Source organism: Antedon bifida, chromosome 6 (genome assembly GCF_963402885.1).
Source record: "Antedon bifida chromosome 6, ecAntBifi1.1, whole genome shotgun sequence".
NCBI classification, from domain to species: Eukaryota; Metazoa; Echinodermata; class Crinoidea; order Comatulida; family Antedonidae; genus Antedon; species Antedon bifida.
Window position 1 is genome coordinate 20087165 of NC_136231.1, and position 25533 is coordinate 20112697.

The following is a 25533-nucleotide window of genomic DNA, read 5'->3' on the forward strand; positions in this document are numbered from 1 at the left end:
TTTGGTGAAAGTCAAATTGTATTCTAAAAATGAAACTATTTTAATCTTTCAATAACAAAAGGAGCATCTTGTGAAGTTCTTGTTTTAAATGATACCTGACTTATATAGTCTGGATTAGTCTATTTAGCAAGATATTTGACGTCATCAATGTTTAGTCTTTAACAATTATCATTCACTAGTCTATTGGGTCTTCCATAAACATCCTCAATTTAACATGTCAAGATATTGGTAGGTGTAAAAGTGTATAACATTTTTAACATGTTTGTTTACTGATTTCACTACCTGTATATCAACAATGGGATGTCCCAATGCAACTGAAATGCCTCGTTATGATTCTAATATCCACCATACCTGATCATTTTATAGGAAAGGAAATATATTGGATAGATAATAAATACTAACATAGTCATCTTACAGATATTTGATATCATTTGTCTATAAAGTCGACCATAAATGAAGCCTTCACATCCGTTAACTGTATAATGATACAATGACAACACAGGTCACAGTTATAATATTCACATAATAAATACAATTTATGCTACACTGTTTCTGTTTTTTTTTTCAGATTGTTAAAGATATCATTGATACATCTAAATCTAATCATCTTTCAATCATGTACATTTTGTTTAATACTCTACTTTTTGTTCATATCATTATGTGGCACGCATTATGATGAACAATGATAAAGATTTTTTTCTTCCTAAAGAATAAACTATAATAATGAAAAAGTTTTAATCGTAGGAATATATGATAACCATTTATATTGTTTTCAATGAAAATAGTATATAATTAAATGTCATCCTAGTGTAAACAGGCCTTTATAAAGTTGTTTTCAAACATGTTTGTATTTTATCATTGCTGTATGAGACAAATATGTCGCCCTTTTAAAATTACGCATGAGAAGAACTTGATGTTCAAATCTTTAATAAATGCAAGAATATTTTATTCATATTAACTCACTCCCTCCCCTTCCACCACAGATAATCCCATGTGCACGTACAGTATAGTACTCTTTTAAATGTCAAGTAAATTATCATATCTCATAACTAAAATGCATTTTCGGATGTGTAATATAAACTGATGACTTTACTTCCATATCAAGTAATACATTCATCTTCATATATACTGAATTAAACAAAAAATACGCCAGGCATTTATGTGATCAGTCTATTACGTGAGTTATATTACCAAATACTTGTCAATACTATATTTTGTGTTCTCTAAAAATCATAGTGTCATACCAATAAGTTAAATCAGTATTACTGTATATACCAAATAAAAACTACTATGAAAGGAATTTAAAAAAACATAAGAAAAAGGAGGTTGCAGCAGTTATTTGGCTAAAATAGCACCGTATATTCAGTACAGTACAATACTATGCTTCTAAGCTCTTATACACAAAAAGAAATACTCTAAAAGTAACCTCAAAAAATTCGACGAGCGCCCTGTTCTCCAGCAATTTGAAGCTCCCAATGAGAGCTTGCTGAAACAGAATTCAAAGGAGCTAGTGATACTATCAGTATCCTACAAACAAGTTTAAAACCAAGAGGACCAAAGTAGTTCGTAAAAGGAAAAGACATTTAGAGAAAAAAAATTAATTAAAAATAGCCTGTGGAAGATCATTCCAAAGATGAGCAGAATAAAAGGTAAATGATCTATGAATCACCTTATTAAATGTTTTATGTTTATTTAAGACGACAATTGGAATGTTTCAGGTTTAATTGGTGACTTGACAAACATCATTCAATCTGGTTTGTCAAAATTAAGAGCTTTAAGTGCATCGATAAAATACTTTACAATTATAATAAAGAAAACAAGAATGCATCCCACACCTAATTGGTAACATGCACGGAGGAGGGGTCAATGTGATTTAATTCTTTTTAACATATAATTATTTTAAAATTTACTAAATTTGATTCCACCATTTTTGCTGGAATAAATGTTGGTATTCGCTGGGAATATGCAATCTACATTGTTATGGGCTCTAGGCTAAACAATGAGAATTCACAAGGCTCATAAACATTGTTGTACTATGAACATCATTGAATCTACAGAAAAATCTTTACCACTTGTAAAGTGAACGTAAAAATGTAAATACCTTCGGCCTTCACCGCTACTGCTACTCCTAAGTCGTAGACTAGCTAAGGGGGTCTGTATAGCATTTGATCGCTTCAAAACTGGCATCCTATCTCTCGATTTCATATCAAAAAGATTTTCAGTTCCGGCAACAAGATAAACAATGGTATAAATCCAAGAAACAAGTAGGCCGGATTGGATCCAATGTGCATCTATACTCCACTTATCTCCATAACCGATAATGAGTAATATGTCTATTTAGCAAACTTACTAACTATAATTCTCCAAGGGATGGCTTAGTGATTACTACTACTTTTTACTATGCAATTACAGCCATCAAGTGTGCAATGTGTGTTTGTTGAAGGTAGGCAGTATAGTATAGCTATAAAGCCACATGGTTGGAGGACTTGAAATCCAAAGCACACACAGTATTCCAGATTGCACAGGATGACGTCAAAGCTAATACACTACTTTGCATAAGCAAGGCTATTATTGACATATTACAGAGAACTCCCTACAATATGTAAACAATACCGCAAGTTTTTGCTTTTGGTATTAATAAAAACAATGATAGTGCTTAAAGTACAGTTGACGTGATAATAGTACAGAATACACTTGAACAAAACACTAGAGTTTTAAAACATAGTGTATGTATAGTGTATCTATTACTGTATTATGTTATTTGTTAATAGTTTTATTTTAGTATAGTGGAGATATAATCTATATTAGAGTAAGTGTTTGCTATACAACTTTTTTCTATTGCATGCATCCATCCACACATGGGATCAAAATTTATGTACTGGGAAAGTTTGAAACTTTTAAAACCATGGGTATCAGTATAATATACAAATAATCAATGTTTAAGAGTGGAATGATAAAAATAATGTCCATGAGGCGAAGCCGAGTTGAAATATAACCTTTCATCATTCACCGTATTACATTATTTGTACCATTCCACAAATATAATCATTTGTTATTTGTTTCATATAACAATCTAAATAAATTCCTGTCATTTGAAATTTGAATATTAAAGGGTAGGGCTACATTTGACTCACATTGAAACAGTAAAATTAATTTAGTGTTTTGTAATATATTTACAAAACAAATTTGTGCTTTTTTTAAATATATTTATTTGGAGTTTATAAACACACCTACTGTAGTGTTATTTATGTGAACGACTGACCAAACAATCCTAGGCCTAGCTAGGCTAAGGCTAGAGAGGCAGCTATACCATTACAAAACTATTGTAGAGTTGTTCCCAATTATTAATAAAAATCATACAAACAAATCTAAATCTAAAGCTATTTAAATGCTTTTTTGAATTAGTACATCTCTCAAGAAATAAAAAAATTCAAAAATTTGTTTTAAAAATAGGCGGCCCTGTTGGATTTCACACTCAGAATCATAGCAATTTTTTTTTGTATGTGAGAAGATTCTTTTTTCGTACACAAAAAAATTTAAAAAAATTAATATTTAACGATCGTTAAATAGTGCATACTATTGCATGCCATGTGACCCACAATTGTCTAATCAAATGACAAGAAATTATTTAGGTGTTATAAAATATAGGTTTAATGGTGTTCTATATTTGTTTAAATGCATATTTTAAATAGATGGAACGGAAATATCAAATACAGTTAGTAGCTTGTTCCACTGTGGATAGTATTGTATACAGTGAGCATCAGGCAAACTGTGTAACAAGATGAAGAAAAATGAATATCTGCTACCCTCTACAATAATGTAGATGATACGTTATCTGTGCTTGCTGCCCTCTGCTAATTCAAATTATGTATTATCTAACATTGATTGAAAATGGCTATCCTAATAAATTAAGGATCAAGCCAATATATTAATATTCATTCTTGATAATGCACAGATTAGATGATGGTATTAGATAATATTGAAATATTATTTGGCAAATTTGAAACCTAAATAATAGATTACTTAACAATATTAACAAAATAATGTTAAGAATGGAACACAAAACAAAGATATGTTCAAAATATCTGATATTAAAAAAAGGGGGACACCCACTAACTACAACGAGAATATGAGGGTAAACAATTTAGTCAATGTGTCATCGAAAACTGGAACAAGCTCCGCCATCAACGCAACACAAATCAACGCCTTCAAACAAGAAGTGTAAATATTTTTGGGTTACTGAGGGCGAAAAGCCCCTCCCTTCCATGCTGCATCATTATTTAAAGATGGAGTGGCATATGACATATGAATATAATCAACATCTATTGTTTAAAATTTTTTTTTTTTATTTCAATATGCCATTCTAATGCCACACAATAGTTTACTGACTTTGTTTGACTAAAAAGTAGTGTCAACCTTAATTTTTTCCAGTAGTGACTGCATGTTTCAAACATATAATAGTGTATTACTATTATTTTCATTGGCTGAAAATGTTTTTTTTTTTAAATTATAATTCTTATTAACAGAACTTAAAGGCCAGGTGCGGGCAAAAAATTTCTATTGATCATACATTCCAATAATTATCGATCTATAGTTTCCCCTATGTTTCATAATTTTGGGGATTTTATTTGTGTTACACAAGCTTGTTGAAAATAAGCACTTTCTTATCAGTGGGGGGATAGTTCAAATTACACAGTAAAATCTCTATTCTTTTGTACACACATTTTGTAAAGAGAGGGGCATTTTAAAAAGTTATGAAAAATAAACGGTGTGGTAAAAAATGTTATCAAGATGACTAAATATAGGTAATATAACTTGAATTTTACATTTCTGGTATTTTTATTCAACTTCAGATTTTTATTTTCATACTATAGCAAAAATTATCCACCGTATATCCACCATCTTTTTTCACCTTCTAGAGAGTCACCAGATGTTATTACTTAAGGTTAAACTACCTAACTACTGAAAAAAGTCTTCCTGGTTTTTATGACAGAATTTTGCCAAATTTTGTATTTGACCATATTAAGGGAAATTCATGTTTTTTCGTCTTGATTTCTGTTACAAATATTTGATTTATGTACAATTAACCAGATATTATATTTAAAATTCATGCCTGTACCTGAGCTGTAAGAACAAGATAGACACTCAAATACTTATTATTCTTATTATACATTTTATTATGTTAAAAAAAAAAAATCATGTCAATACAAAACAATATATAATTTACAAGTTCAATATTTACAAACTAACTTTCTTTTTTACCTAAGAATACAATAAGCAGTATTAAATTATGAATGCTACATAATACACCTCTGTTGTGTTAACATGACGTGTCATTTCTAAATCCATTTCTAGATATATTAGGGGAAAAGCATGTAATTTAAAAGTGTAACATCCACAGCGCATTGAGATGACATTGTTTTTGGAATGCGCTATATAAATACATTAACATACTATGTTTATACCCGAACCTATCACTACTACTACAGTAGCTATTGCCCGTACAGTGGATATTATATTTCAATATTTTATGAAATTATACATATAAAATATACTTTAGAAATTGAAAAAATAACATTATGTGGTAAAATAACATTTAGAATATCATTTTGCAATATCATAATTTGAAAAATGATTAAATATTACCTTTTGATTATTTTATTTTTATTTTTTTATTTTATTTCAACCACATCCAACAGCAAAAAATCGTCCAATTTACAGGATGCCTTAAAACTCTTTAGATATAAATATAGAATTAAAAGCACATTAGCCAATATGAAATCCTAAAACATGAAACATCTGTGACATATACCTTTAGGAAATCTATTTGTTATGTATTCAACAGTATACAAAATGTCACATGACTATTAAAGCTAATTCATTATCAATAATCATGCACTAATTCAACAATATATTAGACTTCAAGACCATTACTACTAGCTTTCTTAATGTCGTAAATTTTACATGTTTTTGTTGCCATCTTCTATTTAATATGGTGGCCAAAGTCCCTTGTATTTTCACATTTAATACTTCCTGAAATTATCAACAATTTAGTTCTGTTGTGTACTGTGTGTAATAAATAAATATTAGCAATGTTGCTCATGATAGATGTAACCAATTCCAAACATAAATGGTGTATTTTCATCAGTGTTTATGTTTAAGAAATAAATTTACTACTGCACAACCCTAACCTGCTCTGGTTCGGTTGCGGCTTCAGTTCAGGTTCACGTCAGATTATTAGCGACACGCAATGCGCATATCAAGTAAAAAGATTGGAGCATTGCCATGTGGAATGCAGCGAAAACACTGAGATGCAATTTTAGTTGCCGGAGCCATACCAGAAAAAGTGACATGTGAAAGACGCTTTATAGTGTGACCTTGCTTTATAAATAATAGGAAAGCAAACTCCATTGAACATTTACATAGCTTTTAGCTGGACATTATATAATTAATTGCTGTAGTTTGGCATTTGTCTACTTTATACTTTATATGTCTGAACATTTCCTTAATCTCCTTAGGAGGTGATGCTAATCTGGGGATTAGTCTACTTGTCAAAACAAATTATTCATGCAAACAAGCATCAATCACTGTAAAAATGTCAGGCAAAGTGTAACATGGTAAGGTCATTGGATTTAACCTGAACTGCCTTTCATAGGTCAACTATGATAGTAGAACCTCTATTATAGGGACACCTTCAGGACACAACAAAATGTTTCTTTAAGGGGTCTCCTAAAAAGAGCTCTTTGAATCACTCTGTCTCCCCACTGTCAAATCGACAACTATGGCATAAAAAATGGTTGAAATCATAGGCTCTTTTATGATTGAGGGTACACAGGCAACTTTTTCCTGTATGTGGGCCAATATGGGGATCATGCATACAGGCATAATTTAAAGACCCCTTCCCTGCAATTTTGGACGTTTTTTGGAAAATAATACATATATATCACTTTAAAAACATTAAACCATGTCATTTCTTGTCTTAAATGTACGTTTTATGGTAAATTATGATAAAAAGTGAGAAACAATGCACTACCTAAGTAGCTCGCGGCGATCGACCTCGTGGACGGTCTTATTAGGGCCTAGCCTAGCTAGGCTTAGTTTTGTAGGCCTAGCTGGTAAACATCGGTAACGTACGAACATCGTACGCGAGCTATATACCTAGCCTGATGTTGTATAGTTGCTGCATTAATTGTCTTTCTATTTTTGCCAGACTCCGTTGATACAAATTGGGGAAAACCCGGTATTTTCGCTGAAAAGTTAGGAGTCTTCCATTTGTTTTGGCCTCACGATCGATCGAAAAGTGGGCGAATTACAGGTGAAAAACAAAAATATCAATCCGCGCGCAATGCATTTTGGGATTTATAGCGGGCCGCTATAATTATTAGAATCGACTTATTTTTCACATTTTTAACCGTTTAAAGACGAAAAAAGTTATCGCAATAGGACCATATAGTATTATTTTTACATTAAATATAGTTTGTGATCTTAAATTAGATCTAAAAAACGTAGGGAATGGGGCTTTAATCTTTTATTCTCACTGTGCTAGGGAAAGTAGGTTTCTGTTTGAAAAACTACTGAAACATCTACTTAGTTAGACACAAATCTGGAATTGTTAAAAAAGGATGGCTTGCAAAAGGAGTGGAGTGAATTTAAACAATATATATATAATGTGTACCCTGGTATTATTTAGTAATAAAAGCAATCTGATTTACTGTACATCAAATACAGTAAATCACTTAACCTGTATAATAAAAATGCAAGAGAATGAACATTTGTTACGCACAGTTGGTAGTGTTCCAATCATTAACTAATGACAAAAAGTTGGTGAGCTTTATCGCTTTAATATTTCTGTTACAATGAGTAGAAGTGAGGTGATGCATTCAAATTCAAACTTGAAAAAAGGTAAAGTGGTACTATTACTATTTACTCAAAACTATTAATACATTTACTAAATACAATATACATTCTTCTGCTGTCAGATAAAAGAAAACTATTATTATCATATTTAATGTAGATTTAAGGTTTATTGTAAGCTATTGTGCTGTTTTGGATATTTCAATAGGATTTGATTTGAACTAAAAAACCATTAAAGCTGGGAAACACAAGCATGAATCTTCAAGGTATTTTTAAAAATTTAATTTTTATATTGACTGCATTTCTGCTCAATTTTTGCTCCAAAATAACCATTTAAATCAGTGGGTGGGTCGTCCAAAATGCAATTGGTCCTGGCGGTTAATTCAAATGTCACTGCAGTGTAGTTGACTCAAAGTCAGCAGCTATCAATCAAATAACCGCTATTTCGTGTTGCAGCTAAAATTTGCTCAGCGATAACTGGTTAAATTGCGTTCTAACACCGAATTGAATGGGTATTTTTACCAGTTATTTTTCGCTGCCTTTAACAGGTTACCACAAAATTGTCCTGTTTCTGTTCCCAAGAAAATTATTGCTATTGGAATTTGGAAGAAGATCTTTACTCCTGTTTATAGTTCAATTTCAAATGGATTAGAAAGGAATTTTCACTAATAGCCGTTTGAAAATGAAAACCCAGCTTCAGCAATTTTTGGGAAGTAAATATGTATAGGTCCTACAATGCACCCTTTGTTTTTCATCATCATGCACTATTTTTATTAAATTCTAAAATCAAGGTAAAATTATAAGTACTGGTTGGGAAAAAAATGCTTTAACGACAAAATAAATGAAATAAAATTGATTACACACTAAAAAAACATTTATGGATTTTTTTTTAGATAAACTGTCATTGTGACGTGTGCAATTTGTTTGTTTAAAAATGTAAATGATTCAACTAGGATTACTAGAAAGAATATGAGACACAAGTCATAAAGTGTTGTTTGACGTCAAATTAGACGTTCAAATTTATGACATTTTTAATATGCACTTCTCATTATAATAAACATTGACGCATTTGAATGATTCAATTGTGTTGTCGATTTTAAGCCAGATCAAATTGAATCTAACAAAATGTGTTGAATTTCCACCTTCTGCAGTTCTTCCATAAAGAACAACCTAATGGGGTGAATCAATTAACGGTATTTACTTAGAGATGGTGTTCAACATGAACATGCTAGTTAATGGCACTTGTGACACACAATAAAAAATTAGATTGCATTTGTTCTAATAGTTTGGTCAATTGAATCAAATGGCAGGCATATTCAGGGGAAAACAACACACCGATTTACAGTATGTGTATGCTTCCATGTAGAGTAATGTTCAGGAGGGAGCTTTAACATGATTGAAGTGACTTTTTGCCATGCGCCAGTCGAGTCCAATATGTCAATAATACGACGAGTGTCACAGTAGCCAAAACCTACAGTAGTTTCATGTAAATTATGCATTACATTATTTGTCCAAGTGATCATACAGCTCTATAAAATCAAGATTCTGACATCAGCTGACACTAACCCCAGTGGCATGTCTCTGTCAAGGTTGGACCAGATTGGTTCAGAAGACTTTACAAAAATTGTTCAACCAAATTAAATGTATGCAAATAGTACCTATGATGTCATAAGTTCTGGTCCTTGAAAGGTGTTTCTTTTCATTAAAAGGACAGAAATGTATGGTAATGACAATACTTCAATACAAATGTACTAAAATATTCATTTCTTGTCTATATTCATATAAATAACACTTACATAATCATAATGCTATAGGAAACTATCCAGGGGTTTAAACGCTAATCCATGAAGCATGTATGCAATTTAAACATTAAAAACTAAATTTGAAATATTTCCAATAAAGAACTTTTTTGTTCATTTATTTTAAGAAATATTTGTACAAATATGTTAAATAATAACCATCTATTGTCAGAAGACTATTAATAGAAATAATTCGGCTAATTCTGGACATATCCTGTTGAGTTTAGTAAAAAAATATACTTTAATAAAAATACACAGCCTATTAAATTAGCCTGTAGCTGTTTGGCTTGCAGTGGAATATGGTAGAAACTGGCAGATAGGAGTCCGTGACAAGACACAGGTCTAAAGAAAAACTACAATTTGGTAGAAGAAGAGAAAAAATACTTAAAATTGATTATAAAATGTGTGAAAATTATACGTATAACAATGAATAAAAATACGTTGTTGGGATGTGATTCAGTATGACATCATTTCAATGAGTTTACGAATGAAACAAAGTTCTACATTGTTTTAGTCTGTGTTTTAAAAAGTATGACAGCACGGTGCTACAAGTCTGCAGTGTGAGAGGTATTTATGGAATGCCCATATGATTGCTAATACTGTAGTACTGTATATGTAGTATAAAGAAGCATATCCCACAAGGGAAGTAAATGATGAGAATATAACCATAGCATGCTGTGGGGGTCAGAGAATAGTACACTAATACCACATAGCATTGTCTAGTTGTAATGCAACCCTACATTTTGTGGTACTCATTCTAAGAAACGATGATAGTGATGATTTGTCTTCTAATTTTATTTATGTACATTCTTTTATTTTAATTATTTCATTTTTAACAGACACTGTCTTTGTCAATTTTATTTTTAGCTTCACTGTAGAAATTTGACCTGACCTGACAAAACAAAGAGGCGCATACTAATTGTGTCTATGAACGTTACACATCAGTTATAAAAAATAAATGCTTTTTGAAAAATATTGTTCTTCTCAGGCACTACTGCTATGAATAAACTTGTTTTGTAAGATTGAAACAAAATAATATATTAAAAGTCATGCACAAATGATTTTGACCCATTAAAATTTCATCTGCACAATGATACTACACTTCAGGTAATGAAAGTGTTAAACACTTTGCTGTTATAGGATACAAAATTAAAATGTGACCTTGATCACTTTATGGATACAATACTCTTTAGGAATGAAAATACCCGAACTGAGGGTGAATGTATATGATACATTAGTATGTATTTTCTAACTTGAGGAATTATTCTGTTGATGACTGATTAGCCTAAGCAGAAATGCAAAGATAACAAATATAAGAATCAGACAGAATAACAACTATACTGTAATAACAAGCAGATGTGATGTGCTTTCAGTTTACAACGGTTTCTATACAAAATCACATATAAGTATATGGCCTGATGTGTAGACTCAATTCAAGTGATTGGCAACGTCTTATAGTCACAGATGCTCTCCAGATGGAATACCATCCTGAGATGAGTAGTAGTAACAGTACAGTCTTGTTTATTTTTAATTAATTTTTACTTTCTATGGACAAGAGATTCCGAAATAAAAGATTGAAATGAATGAATAACATCCATGATCTTGTAATGATGATACAGTATCAAGTCCATGACATGTTATTTGGTATATTATAAATGTATGGCTAAAACATTTAATGTTTTATGATTGGTTTAAGAGAATTTACTAAAAATACAAAAATAGTATACAATTAATAAATGCTACGAGTGGAATAATTGCATGAGGTAAAAGATGAAATTCAAATTGTATATAATATTTACTATTTCTTGGAAATGATGTCACAACTACCCCAAGTTCAAGTTGTATTTTACATTGAATATGAAAAGGGCGGATTAATTAAATTTATTACAACCAGGAGGTGTGTTAATTTATAAAACTAATAATGAATGTTTTGTGTTGTGTTGTGAATGGAGAGAATAGTTACATTCCTTGAAAATCTGATTGTTCTATTCAACCTAATTCAGTGATTAAAACAGTTTCTAATCTTTCAACTCATGATAACTATTCTGTCTCATTCATATAAACATTCATGTCTCACAATCAATTTTTTGTATTATCTCAAATGAAAGTTTTTAATGAAAAATAGGTCTGATATGTTCTATGCACGCTTAAGCCGCTTCGAATCAAACTGATCTGAATCAAACCGATCAGAATCAAACCGTTCTGAATCATGCCGATTACATCCACTATATCACTATACCTGCTACAAAACTGCATAGTGTATTGCATTTTTGTCAACTGGATCAATCGAGAATGGTCGCCTATTTGGATAACATGTATTAAAAAATGAAAATTAAAAAATAACTAGTTTGACATTTAAAATTCAATCATGTTGGGATCCATATATCTTATCCTGAATTCTTGATGACATCATATTAACTATCAAGGTGTTAAATTCCACATGATATACCATGATAACCTTGAGATATGTAGAAGACAGATCCAGCTTATTTATTATTTATACTGCCCCAATGGGTTAATAAGTCCTGACTTCTGTTATTGCTACAACCCCCTTTTGAACATTGTAACAAGTGTTGTTAGATCTGAACAACTTCAGAATTGTCAATAGCTTTAATAGGATTAAATTCCTTGTCTAAAGAGAAATATACTAGTAAAGTTAGTTTTGCGGTACACCATGCATTTAAAAAAAGAAATAGAATATGGTTGAGAATTCCTGACATCTCATTTATTATGCTAGAACCATCTTCTCAAAATATTGAGACATTATCAACCACATAATTTTATTTCACTTCTTCTCGGTTAAGGACTATATAAGGAACCTAGTACATCTTTCGACAAGTAGGGGGTTATCTCGGTGTAGCTTACACAACCACTGTCATGGACATAATGAGATGAGCAGTTGGCGGCACTGACATGACATGACTCTTAACCCCTTCTCTGCGTATACCCGGTACTACCGGGTATAAACAAACGTCGTTGAAATACGTATACCCGGTAATACCGGGTATGGGCAAAACAATTATTTAATCGTATTTGCCTATAATATAAAGCACCCTCTATATTCTTTCAATGAACTTGAATATTTTTGCAAGTCATTAAAAAAATTTTCCAGCAAAAAAAACGGCCCTCTATAGTTGTATTATCGTCTTGAAAATAATGCGCCCTCTATAGTTAATTAATTAATTAAATTATATACAGTATAGTATATATAATAGTATTTCTATCTTGGAAAGTTGTTTTGAGTAGCGTAATGGCGGCAATTTTGAAAGTAACAAAAATTTACCAGCCCCAATAGGGCAACATCGTGTTTATCACAACACCCAAAAAAAAAATTCTGAAACAATAGTTAGATTTTGTACTATAGTGAATTTTTGGAAACTGTCATTATTTTCACGATTTTGCCCCAAAACTTTGATTTGTGCATAATTTTTATAAAACAATCAAAATAATTCAATTTTTTTTTATATTTTTATTTGTTATACGTATCTTCATCAATATCCAGTTGGAAAAACGTATTCCATAAGAATTCATATAAAAAATATAGTTTTTATCATTGATTCGATAAAAAACAAGAAATCCAAAATACCTGTAATGACGTCACATGACGTCATCAATATGCAAATTACTTTTTTTTTTTATACCTAACTGTAGACTAACCCTTTGCCCATCACACACCACAAAAATAATTACACAATTATCTCAATTAGTATTTTTTTGCAATTTATTAAAATATCATATGTTTTTCTTAAATATATATTACGCACAGAGGTAGGAATAATGCTCCGCAGTGAAAGGGTTAAAGGAGAAGGATGTACTTAAAAAGTGTAAACTAACAACTCGGTCCAGAGCGAATCGAGACAACTTGTTTGTGGAATGCGCTATACAAATACATTAACGATACATATAATTTCAATGGTTTGCTGTAACGAACACAAGATTCAAAACAAGTATTGAATCTTTAAACTTCACAAGAATTTAAAGTAGATATTTAAAATCTATTGCTTCATTAATTAATATAATTGTTTCAATCACAAATCGGCTAACGGTAAGTTTCTAAATCGACCTGCATTTTGACAATTTATATCTCTTTTAATCGGTTTGGAAAGTCATTTGAATATCATTTGCTAAAGGTAAATGACAGTAACAATTGTAGTCTATTAGTTTAAAAACAAAGTTTTTCCTTTAAAAAATAAAAAAAGAAAATACAAAACATTGATTTTGTTTAGATTTTACAAAAAATAAAAACAGAAATTCAGATCCTAACTGGTTGTATTTTGTAAGAGTAAATGTTTCTTTGTCAATGTAATGTAATGTTTATATACTAAATGAAAACAGTCTATTTCGATAGAGCCTAAATATCCTCGTGTCCACGAGTCTATTAGCATTATTTTCAACAATGAAATCAATTGCAGAATATATCTCCATGGAAATGGTTGACGTATCAATTGTGTTTTTTTAATAAATTATTTTAAATGTGAAATAGACTTGCCACAAGTACTAGGTTTTTTTAATATAGTATCGACTATTTTGTCTTGGGTTGTTCTGTACAGTAGATATCTCAATTTCAAGTTTTTTTTGTGCATGTGTTTTTGCAACCTTGTACAGTTTAATTAATTTTTGTCACATTCACTTATCGCTTATTTTAGTATTAATTTCTTTAGCATTCTTTCTTTAGCAGGGCTCAAAATTCACCATAGCTGATAATTGATACTCCATAGTAATTTAATTTAATTCAATTTTACAAACAAACAATTTTTTTTTTAAAAAGACAAGGTACAAGAAAACAGTATTAACTGAATGAACTAAGGATAACCCACGAAAGTTTAATAAAAACGTTATTTCCATTGGGGACCCCAAATACAAAAAGAAAACATTGCAACATCCTAATTTAAATTTTAAAAACAACATTATATAGTAAAAATTTAAAATACATTTAAAACATTTATAGAATTAACAAATTTAACAAAAGAGGGATGCTTGATTGATTGGCAATACAAATATTTATTATTTTTGAATGAGTTAAACTTAAAAAAAAAACACTGTACCTCTGACCAGAGAAGTACCTCACAAACCATGAAAAACAAAATGTTGATTTAAATATTTGTCTAAAAGCACTATAATGAAAATGTAAAGTATACACAAATAATTAATGTTTTTCTATGTTGCAAATTATTCAGTGAGAGTACAGTATATATTAATTTAAAGTATATTGAACTTTATTAATTAATTGCATCACAGCAGAACAACACAATTTAGAAGATTGTTGAGGAAGTCACTTTCCTGCATTTCTTATCAATGCATTGAATGTATTAAGTTGACATCATCAACTCACCTCTGAGTTTTAATGTCCATTTTCAACTTTGTACTTTTGTCACATGGTTGGGTAGCTAATAAGAATTATTCATGTTAGCAACATCCATAAAAATGCCTATTTTAATGCTGCTGTAATTCAATTTCAGTGGAAACAGTTACTGGTAGTTTCACAGAATAAAATACCTCACAAAAACATAATATGGTTTGAATGTGCTGAAGCCTGCAGTAAAACAAGATATTATTTTTCAATAGTTTTAAAGAGAAAATATGTTTTTGTCAAAATACACTAAGGGAAGGCACAATTTTTTTTTTAATATTGCACAAATAAATCATCATAAAAGAAATGAAATGGAGGACACAAAAAAAATCCTGCAGTAAAATAAGATATTATTTTTCCATAGTTTTAAAGCAAAAATATGTTTGAGTAAAATTTATTCAGTAAAGGAAGGCACAATTTATTTATTTTTAAATATTGCAAAAATAAATCATCATAAAAGAAATGAAATGGAGGACAGAAAAAGAATCACAGAATGTAACTAAGAAGAAGATGAGGAAGACTTTTTAGTAGAAGGTTTAGAGAGATGACATCAAGTAATATCTGAGGACTTTGAAACTGGTTAATATAGCTTCAGAGAAGACTCAGGAAATTGATGGAAAATTCTTGAGAAAGGTTTACATCCGCGGATGGCATAACCTAAGACGATGTGTAATCATATTTTCTGTAAAATTGTTGACACATCAGGCCATAATTTTATTTAACTAACTCTAATACATAATATATAAAATAATACATTTGTTAGTAGAGCATCAATCGGGAGGCCTAATAGTTTAGTATGGCACATGTGCCTCAACTGAGTATCTCAAATAAATGGTGTAAACACACAACGCACTCTCTGTTGTTAATAATCACATCATTCTACTGTACAATGATTAAAAACTCAGAAACTGGTTTTTTTTAGTACAAATTTTACTACAACACGATTTTAATAAAACATTGGAATTGTTAGAAACAGGCCCCATAGCTTTAGTGTCAACTTGTCAATCACAAGTCTAATATAGAGTTTTTCAAATACATGATGTGCATATCTTGACAAGGTAAAAAGTAATATTGAAGAATCTGACACACTTCATCTATTTTAATTAAGCAACCAAAAGACAGTTGCTAGAATCGAACGTAAATCTACTGCCTGAAGTTGGGTCTTACTTGGAGGGTATACATGTAATGCAAGTGAGTTGACCAATCACTATCAGCAGTTTGGATGACCCATTGTGTTGTGATTGATCAAAATACAAGCAGGAAAAAGACAAAATCCTCCTCATAAATATGTTCATCAATTGTTTCAATCCAGAATTTAATTTCTGACAGTCAATTAGTCAAAAAGAAGCGACTTATATTTTTAATTAAATTCGATTTTGAGGTTATAAATATCAATTCCATTCAGAATGAAAAATTAATCAATAAATACTAGTAACAATATTAATTAGTCAGAAAAATTATGCTAATTTATTCTAAATTTATTTTAATTGAGTCAATAAAAATGTAAATCAAGAAATTTCATTTTACTAATGCATTTAAAGGTTAATTTATGGTACGGTACATTCACACATACTGCATAGCCTATGCCTTTGAACTAGGCAGTGCCGTTAACTCCACTCATGTACGACAGCTACATAACCCCATCTTAATTAACGCCAGCGATGCTTGAATAATTTTGCTATTATTTCAAAATATTTATCAATTATATCTGTTTTTTAATGTAACAGTATTGGAAATTTGAAAACAAGCTATAGCTTCTCTCTGCTCTTCAATCTGAAAGTGCATAAATTGTATGGGTGAAATAAAAGTAGCTTTCAGGAAAGAATTTAAGTGCAGACAATAATCAAGATGGCTGTATTTCAAGAAATGGCCAAAAAACAAACTAAACCATCACAACAGTGTAAAATCTAAAATAGGTACCTTGGGCTACCTTTAAACCGTAAGACACTTGGACTTCTGTGTCTAATGCCATTCATATATAACGACAGTGTACATGTGAACACCTTGGCATTTTAATCCGTGGATTACCTCATCGTTTGCTACATCTGAACATACCCTCATCAACAACTGTATATTCCGACTGCTTTATTTAAATTAAAAGAAGTGTTACAGTAGTCCATAATCATGCTTTAGAATCAGAAAAAATAAGAATCAACGTGGATGCTGCCATTTGGGGGTACTGACCAGAATTCTACAATTTAAAATTCATCCAGGTCATCTTGAATCCAATATACCGGCCAAAATGGTGTCTAAATTCTCTACTTTTCCCCACTTCTTCCTACACACACAAGGTATCAAAATGATCGCAATTCCATAGGGAAAACATTGCACTGATAAAAAACATTTTTGTACACTGTATTAGTGCAAATGTGTCCTTTTATTTTTTAAGCTACAAATGTAGCAATTAGCAAATAACTTTATCTTGTATTACAAACTATTTGCACAATTACCTATTATCTTCTAATAGTTCAATGTGCTTTATCCTTGCACACTGCATATGCCTATAATAAAAGATGACCTTACAGTTAATTCAGATGGTATTATAGAATTTTGTATATTTCTACCTGCAAACTTTTCAAATTGGTTCAAGTGCTTTAATACAATATGGTTTGTAGAAAAGGTGTAAACCAGCAATAGAAAAACAATGTTACATAATACACAAACAACTCAAACGTATTACTCCTGAATTTCTATAAAATTTCAAAATAAACAAGAAATATTTCTTACAAAAAAAAACGCCGCTCGACTTTTTGACGTAACAGTTTACATTTTTTTTCCTATCTTAAATGATGCTTTTTTTTTATATTCTATTTAATAATAATGATTTATTATGATAATTATCAATCCTTTTTGTTTAACAATCAGTATTAAACATTTTGTGTAATGTAAAAGTCGAATACACACCATTCGCCAACTAGTTACCATAGAGGAAGGATTTGACCATTATTCAATGCTAAATGCTGACACTGACAGCCAAAACAAAAACATTGTTTATTTACAGACTACTGTCTGCATACATCTCATACTTTCTTCTCCCTGACATGCTTTGAGCATGCCCAGTCCGAGTTTACAAATTCCCATTTTTCAGCCTTATTAGTAATAATATAGTATACTAAAGCTTCTGCTTTCCTACTTCTCTTGAATGTAACTGCCTAAAGGCGCAGCGTGAAAAAAACATCTTAAAACACATATGAATAAACCTACTGCACATTACAATGTCCCATAATCGTTTATTAATAACAATTTCCTATACTTTTTGTGTGTGTTGGTATCTAGGCTCACGTTGGCCATTCTCCAAGCTGCCAGGCAGTTACACTAGTATTTCAACAGGGAAAAAAGTTTAGAGAAGAGCTATATAATTATGGTAAAAAAAAGCCAACAATATAAAGGTTAACAATTTATTTTTAAAAAAGATTATTTTTATGAATCACAACTACTGATAAAGTATACAAAAAAATCACAATATTTAATGTAATATATCAAACCACACAGAGATTTAAAAGGTAAATGTCAAAGATTCTCACATTCTTATTAATAATAAGTTAATAGCTATGTGAATCCATGATAAGTATCTCAAGATAATAGTCTGTTTCATAAACCATCAATTTTTACATTATAATATGCTCGCATACCGTAGAATCTTTTCCACTCTCATTCTTCGTTCAGCTTTCTTTCAATTTTTCTAATGCTTAAATTTATAATTTTTAAAATAATAACTTTTTTTTAATTGTTTCAGTCTGAAAATGTTCCTTTTTTAAACAATATTATTATCAATCAAAATATTTTAAGAAATGAAATGAACATGTGAAAGCATAATTATTACAGTTATGTAGAATCTTGGAAACCAGTCGGTAATCATTACAGGCCTCAGTGAGATCTGTTAAAATTACATTGTATGATGATTTTGTTTAATAACAAATACAGTTTACTACACTGATCAGGGTGGGTAATTAGGGGTGTAAATTAGGGATGCTAAACCGGGGGTTCCCTTTGTTATGCCACTGGGTGCGTGACTGGAATATGCATATGAGTTTCAAACTGGCATATCTGCTATTTCATATTGAATGGAATGTTACTCCATGGTTTTACCATGTACAGTTATCTGTGATATTAATTATAATCTTTGAGGTGATAAGGAAGTTTGAAATATGCAGTGCTCAATCATTAAATAAACATTATAAAGTTATTTGTCTAGCATAGATACCTAAAAAGATTGGGATAGTGCAAATAGAAATACAAATATCCTGTTAAGGCCCATTTATACTAGGACGACAACAATTGATGATAAGTTTTCATCCTAGAACTATAGGAACCATTCTGTCTTTGTCCAATCAGAAGATGATGATAATTATAATATTGTGAAGAATACAACGATTTTATTCTTCTTATTGATCATACCATAATTTGATCGATTTTTGATAAAATTATTTTATCAAGGACATCATAAATGGTATACTATAGTAGTAGGATAAAATACTTTTCTAATTTCTTTGGTATCATATTTTAATCTATTTATTGTCCAAATAAATACAGTACTTTAAAATTTAAACTCACAATGGTATACTACAGTAGTTCATAAAAAAAAAAAATTATGAGACTATAATTTCCCAAATTCAATGAAAGTTGAAACCAGTGGTGATATATAAACCAATATAAAAAGTAAGGTAATGTTTCAGGATTTTTTTACATTGATTGATACTTTTTTGATGGATTTTTTAAAGTCAATTAAGTTTTGTTATAAAAGGCATGAATAAAAACAAAAGTATGGTTGCTTGTTTATCCTTGCATGCTTCCTGATCTGATATCTACTAATTAGAGTTAAAATGGCATCAAATTCTCATTAATATATTTTAATATTTAATTTGATGATAAAATCTAGAAAACAAACATGTGCTTTAGCATACACACTTTTAAATAAATAAAAAAAAATTGATAATCACTCACCTAAAATCAACATTTGCGAGTGTAACCCTTCGGGGACGAACAGTGCGATGAAATCTTACTGGTATCATCATGAATAAATCCAACAAATTAAAACAGGTGATATTGTGACATAAATTTCAAATAAATGCAAACGAACAATTTCCTGCGGACTGTGTTTAATCCACGTACTAACCAGCTTGCATACAACAGCTTACCACATCCAATCAAATAATCAGACATAAATAACTTGTTTTCGTTGTCCATTGATAAAATAACCATTTATACTACTGTTAATACCTCCACAGAACATGTTGTTTTAAAAAATACTGACGATATTGAATTAAAATAAAAACAAAATGTTTTTTGTTTACATAGGTTCCATTCGCATACAAATCTGAGATACAGGTAAACTTGTTTGCGCTTTGAAATAATCCTGTTAAAGCGTTGACAAGTTGAGATTGAAGCCTGCAAAGGAGTCTGTTGCTATTATCTTGCAAATTACATAGCACAAACACATTGATTATATTTTCACTTAGGAATGACACTCACATATTGTTTAATGTAAATTCAAGATGTTCCAATTGAAAGAAATCATTGAACATATCCTACGAAGGTCACAAAGTACCTACAGTTGAGTGGTATGTCAATAGTTTATACAAGTAAACTGCAAGAGATCTCAAACACAATTATATAGTGACGAAACACGCTTCAACAAGCACACTACTTTAGGAAGATGCACACTGTTCTGTAGTCACCTTGCTTATCTATTACAATCTAGACTATAGTAGTTTTAATAACAGCTCATTTGCATCACAACAATAATAGAGACACATAATGGATGCTTTTAAACGTCAAGCTATGATGAATACATAAATACAGATAGATAATTCGCTATTATTAAAATACATGTGACAGTTTCCACACTTACTTGCTGAAACAACCAATGCTGATCAGAAGGCTAAAAGTGATTTCCTATAGTTTTGACAATGACAAAATGATATACTCAATTTATTATCACTATCATTTCCCTGTAAAACAGACTGAAAAATATACACATCAGTAAAATAGTATGCAAAGTTCTTGGACAGAGTTTTCAACTTAAAATTCCAAAGAAATTGTTGTATTGTAAGCCAGTGACGAGCCTCTCCTTATGAATGCATTCCTTAGGTACTGTGCCAGGTGACAAAATTCACTGACCTTAAAGTATACCAGTGAAGTGAAGAAAAAAATATGACCTGCATAAACTACTTTGGCAAATTAAAATAAGATAATAATAAAAGAACTTCCTAGATAATACACGTTGTTAAAAAATATCTGATAAGTGAAGCTGGAGCTAATGAAAATCCAAACAATACAAAAAATGTAAAAAAATAAGTGTATTATATTGATGACAAATTTTCAGAATTTTGGAAATTAAATAATACTGTATTTTGGTTATTCTTAAACTATAATTAAGTCATGGAGAACTTTACTATCAGATTGTTGTACAAAACAAATTAATAAATATGGTAATCAATTTCAGAATTATTATTAATACACCTGACCTTTCTGGTTATTTAAAATATTACAATTATTTTAATAAATTTTATACTGACAATTATCAGTTTTATAAAATCTGTGAGGTCAACAGAAGAAATTTCCTTACCTTGTGAACAATAGGTTATCAAAATAATATCAAACGAAATTGACATAAACAACTCCTAAGCAATAGATTATTTTTACAACTAAAGAACACCAACCGTTGCTTTGCTATATTACGAGAAGAAAACAACATAGGCAAAGAGGCTATAAAGAACTTCAGCATACAATAAACCAATGATCAAGTATGTAATTGTAATTATCCATGCACTTCAAGTTCAACAATAATAAGAATATCAAGATGTAACTTCCATCAAATCATGTTAGTCCACTGTTTTTTTTTAAGTAAATGAAAAATGATAATGAGCCAACATGGCAGATGTCGGTGGTAGGCCGGTTCAACTTGATTTGAGTAGTCTGGGAAAGTATTGTGTCGTGCAAAGAAAGGACACCAACACTAACCTGCTGGCCTGCTACATATTCGGAGGACTTTGTAGGGATGCTGTGTTGCTAAGCAACAGCCTATTGACTCATGTGTGTTATAAGATAGTTTAGCTAGAGACACACAGCTCTTTGGTGTCGCCTTACACTTGTGTGTGTTGCCCAAAAATGTATAATATAGCTCACAAGATTCAATGCAAAGTTCTACCACTACACAATCAACAATTTTAAATGAACACTAAATTTTTATTAATTGACTTCAATTAATTTAATAAACTTTAACACTTTATTATCTATTCACACTGACACAAAAATCAAATATATTTATTAAAAGTGAGCGATGATATAAATCATGGTATCATTACTTAATATCCAGAACTAAAAAAACAAGAAAACATAATTGTATTTTCATACCACCTCTATTGAATCACTTATATTTCAAATTAAAATTCAGTCAGAATAACCCTTTTGACATTTATACAGTACATGACATGACATCTAATTAGTTAAAGATTTCAAGAAAATAATCCGTACCAAAAATGCAATGATGTTGTAAAAAGCCTATAATACAAACAATTGAATATTATTCCTGTTAATTTCACCGAATGCTTGAACCTTGTTATCATTATACTTAGAGATGAAGTTTCATTAAGTTTTCATTTTGAATTAATTGCAAAATGGCTGGAGAGCTACAATCTTAAATGTGGTAATCTATAAAGAAGCTTATTGTTGAATAGGACAATTTTTTATGTTATTTTTTTTCAATACAGTACCTGTTTTTCTATAAAGTGGCATTACAGATTATTTTTTTCAATATAAAACCTGTTTATCATGTATTTATTGATTGTATGTGGTTGGTTGTGATAATAGTAAAATGTCTGCACTATTTAGCAAAAAAAAAAAAAATAATATGTCATCTCATTTATCAAAGCATGTTTCATATTTCATCTGCAGGCAAGTCACAGCTCATTAATAATAATATACAGATTTGCTATTAAATGCAAACATTTTTTTTATGAAAACTACTGAAATTAATTATAGCATGTTAAGAATTGCTTAAAGCGATCCATGTTTAGTGAAAATAAAAAAAATGTCTTAATGTATATATTTCATTAACATATTAAAAAATATTTGATAAGCGTATATGTTTTGTACTATAGTAATATTTTATTTTATTTGAGATACTGCACTGCATTAAATATGTGTCATAGTAAAATTAATATGAGTTTGTGATATTTCATTAAAACAGTGAAATAGTTAATGAGACATTAGGTTTGATATTAATATAAATTCCTTGGTTAATATGACTCAATCACATTATGTAAATATTGTGAGATGTAATGATCTTACTGAAGTTGATTTTCATAGCCTTTTGATCGTACGTAACATGTACAGAATGTGGTCAGGTGTATTTCATCATTTCCATGGAAACCAATTTCAGAGTACGTAGAGCAGTTTCCTAATGTACACACAAACTCCTAGAACGTTGTTATAACATATATCATAAATTTATTTTCGTTGCAGAGATTAAAATCACTGATATTGAAAGACAAATATTTTCAACTGTAAAAAAGGTTTAAAATAGCAAGAGTATAACTTAAACTTTGAGATAAATAAATAATAAAGTACTGTACTGTAAAAAGTTCAGGCATACTGTAGTTGAAGATCGATGACTCACAAAGAGGCCATTTTCTACTTGATATTTATTAATCGCTGCAAAAATTATATCTAAGTCATCAGATGAGAAAGATTCTATAGTAGAGTATATGAATTTACTTTATCAGCAAAAAAAGGATTAAATTCCATTTTTAAGTTGCATATTGTCGCCAAGATCCGAGGTGTGTAAACAGTGGCTGGACTGCCTATCACTCTCATGTTAAGAAATCGCAAGAAAATAGTAAAGCCTTCATAAAAAAATAAATAAAATCCGGGTCATAAAAATAACATTTTTTAAAATGTTTATTTGGTATTTACATTGTAGGATGATGAAATCTGTAAAATTCCTGTTTCTGCAAGAACTGTAAATCAATCAATTAAGTTTTACTTATGATTAATTGAGGTATAGTCAACAATTTAAGTTGATTAAAATTAAGTGCCATCAAAATAAACAATTCACGCCTGGATTACATGATTGTATCAATTTAACAGTAAACATTGTCAGTGTGTTAAGTCAATCATTGGTGCAGAGGATAGTTAATGTTTCTGCTACATCAACGAAAGTGATCAGTGCTGCCAAGATTTGCATGACAGAAGGGCCAAATGCCCTGATGGGGGTCGTGCATGCAAAGTATCCATAGCTAATGACTAAGTTACAAACGGCCCCCGAAAGCTTGAAAAGAAAATTAGAAAACTAAGTGTGTTTTTTAACAGCCTCACACCCAGCAGTATGTCATCACAAATGCCTATGCTTATGAAAAAAATATGAACATTATTTATTTAAACTGAAACAAGTTCTAAATTAGTTTATAATGGATAATAACCGGCAGATGTTTTTCATTTTATTTAAATTTAGATCAACATCTAATATCAGTTGAAAGTAATTAAGAGACAATATAAAACTATAACAATAGAAAATGAAATACATTTGAAAAATCATTGTCATAAAGCAATGAATATAGTATTGAATATACAGTAGTAGTACGTCATATGTACACATAAATTAATAATCAGAATTCAGAATCCATAAATCATATCACAAAGCTACTCAGTAAATCAAGAGTAACTTCATTTATATCATATTTTATTTATGATTTCAAAACCACAATACACGTAAAGATGGTGAAAACTGAAAAACAAGACAAGGCAAAGGGTATGTTCAGATCCATGGAGTTATACTTATTATTGTAAAGCAAGGTTGTCTTATCATTAACAGACTTGATTAACGCTTTTGTTACAAACTGAAATGTCACAGATTTGGGCGAACATCTGGTATGCAAGAGTAAGGGCCTGTTCAGACCTACGGAGTTATTCTTTCGTAATGTATGCGGCGAACAACTCCATATGTCTGAACCAGAAAAAGATTAGTGGACGCCACCTCATACGACACTGATCTTTCGTTCGTCACGGCAGCTCAAGGTACAAGATTAGTGAACGCCGCTTACAATACGAAAGTCATGCATAAATTCATGCATAAATTATTTTGACCTCTAACCAATCAAAGTTACTCCTGCGTACCACTACCAGATGTTCGCCCAAATCAGTGATACTTCAGTTTGAAACAAAGGCGTTAGTTAATCAAATCTGAACACTTTTCTGTTACGACGCTAATTATAATATGGCATTGCTTGCTATACGAAGGCACACAGTAACTCCATTGATCTGAACATACCCTAAATTTGATTTATTGATGCATGACTTTCGTATCATAAGCATTGTACACTAAACTTGTACCATGAGCTGTCATAATGAACGAAAAGTTAGTTGCTTCCATTAATCTTGCTGGTTTAGATCTACGGAATTGTACGCCGCATACGATACAAAAGTATAACTCAGTAGGTCTGAACAGGCCCTAAAGAGACACAGATAAACAACATGAATAAAATCATTGAAGTTATCATGCCTGTTCATTTCTGGACAGGCATATTTAGA

At 30.4% G+C, this 25533-nt stretch overlaps 1 protein-coding gene across 4 annotated transcripts in view; it reads right to left on the reverse strand.

Annotated features, from left to right (window-relative positions):
- The window catches only part of LOC144844614 (3',5'-cyclic-AMP phosphodiesterase 4C-like), a 105978-nt gene that overhangs the window by 48708 nt on the left and 31737 nt on the right, over positions 1–25533 (reverse strand). The window contains exon 1 of one of the 4 annotated variants that reach the window (XM_078701602.1): positions 19948–20176. The exons of 2 other annotated variants lie outside the window; for them this stretch is intronic. In XM_078701602.1, coding sequence (XP_078557728.1) covers positions 19948–20018 — 71 coding nt within the window. In that variant the 5' untranslated portion in view covers positions 20019–20176. Of the gene's footprint in view, positions 1–2101; positions 2567–19947; positions 20177–25533 lie in introns of those variants that run through there. One more of the 4 variants, XM_078701600.1, reaches the window with a different exon arrangement.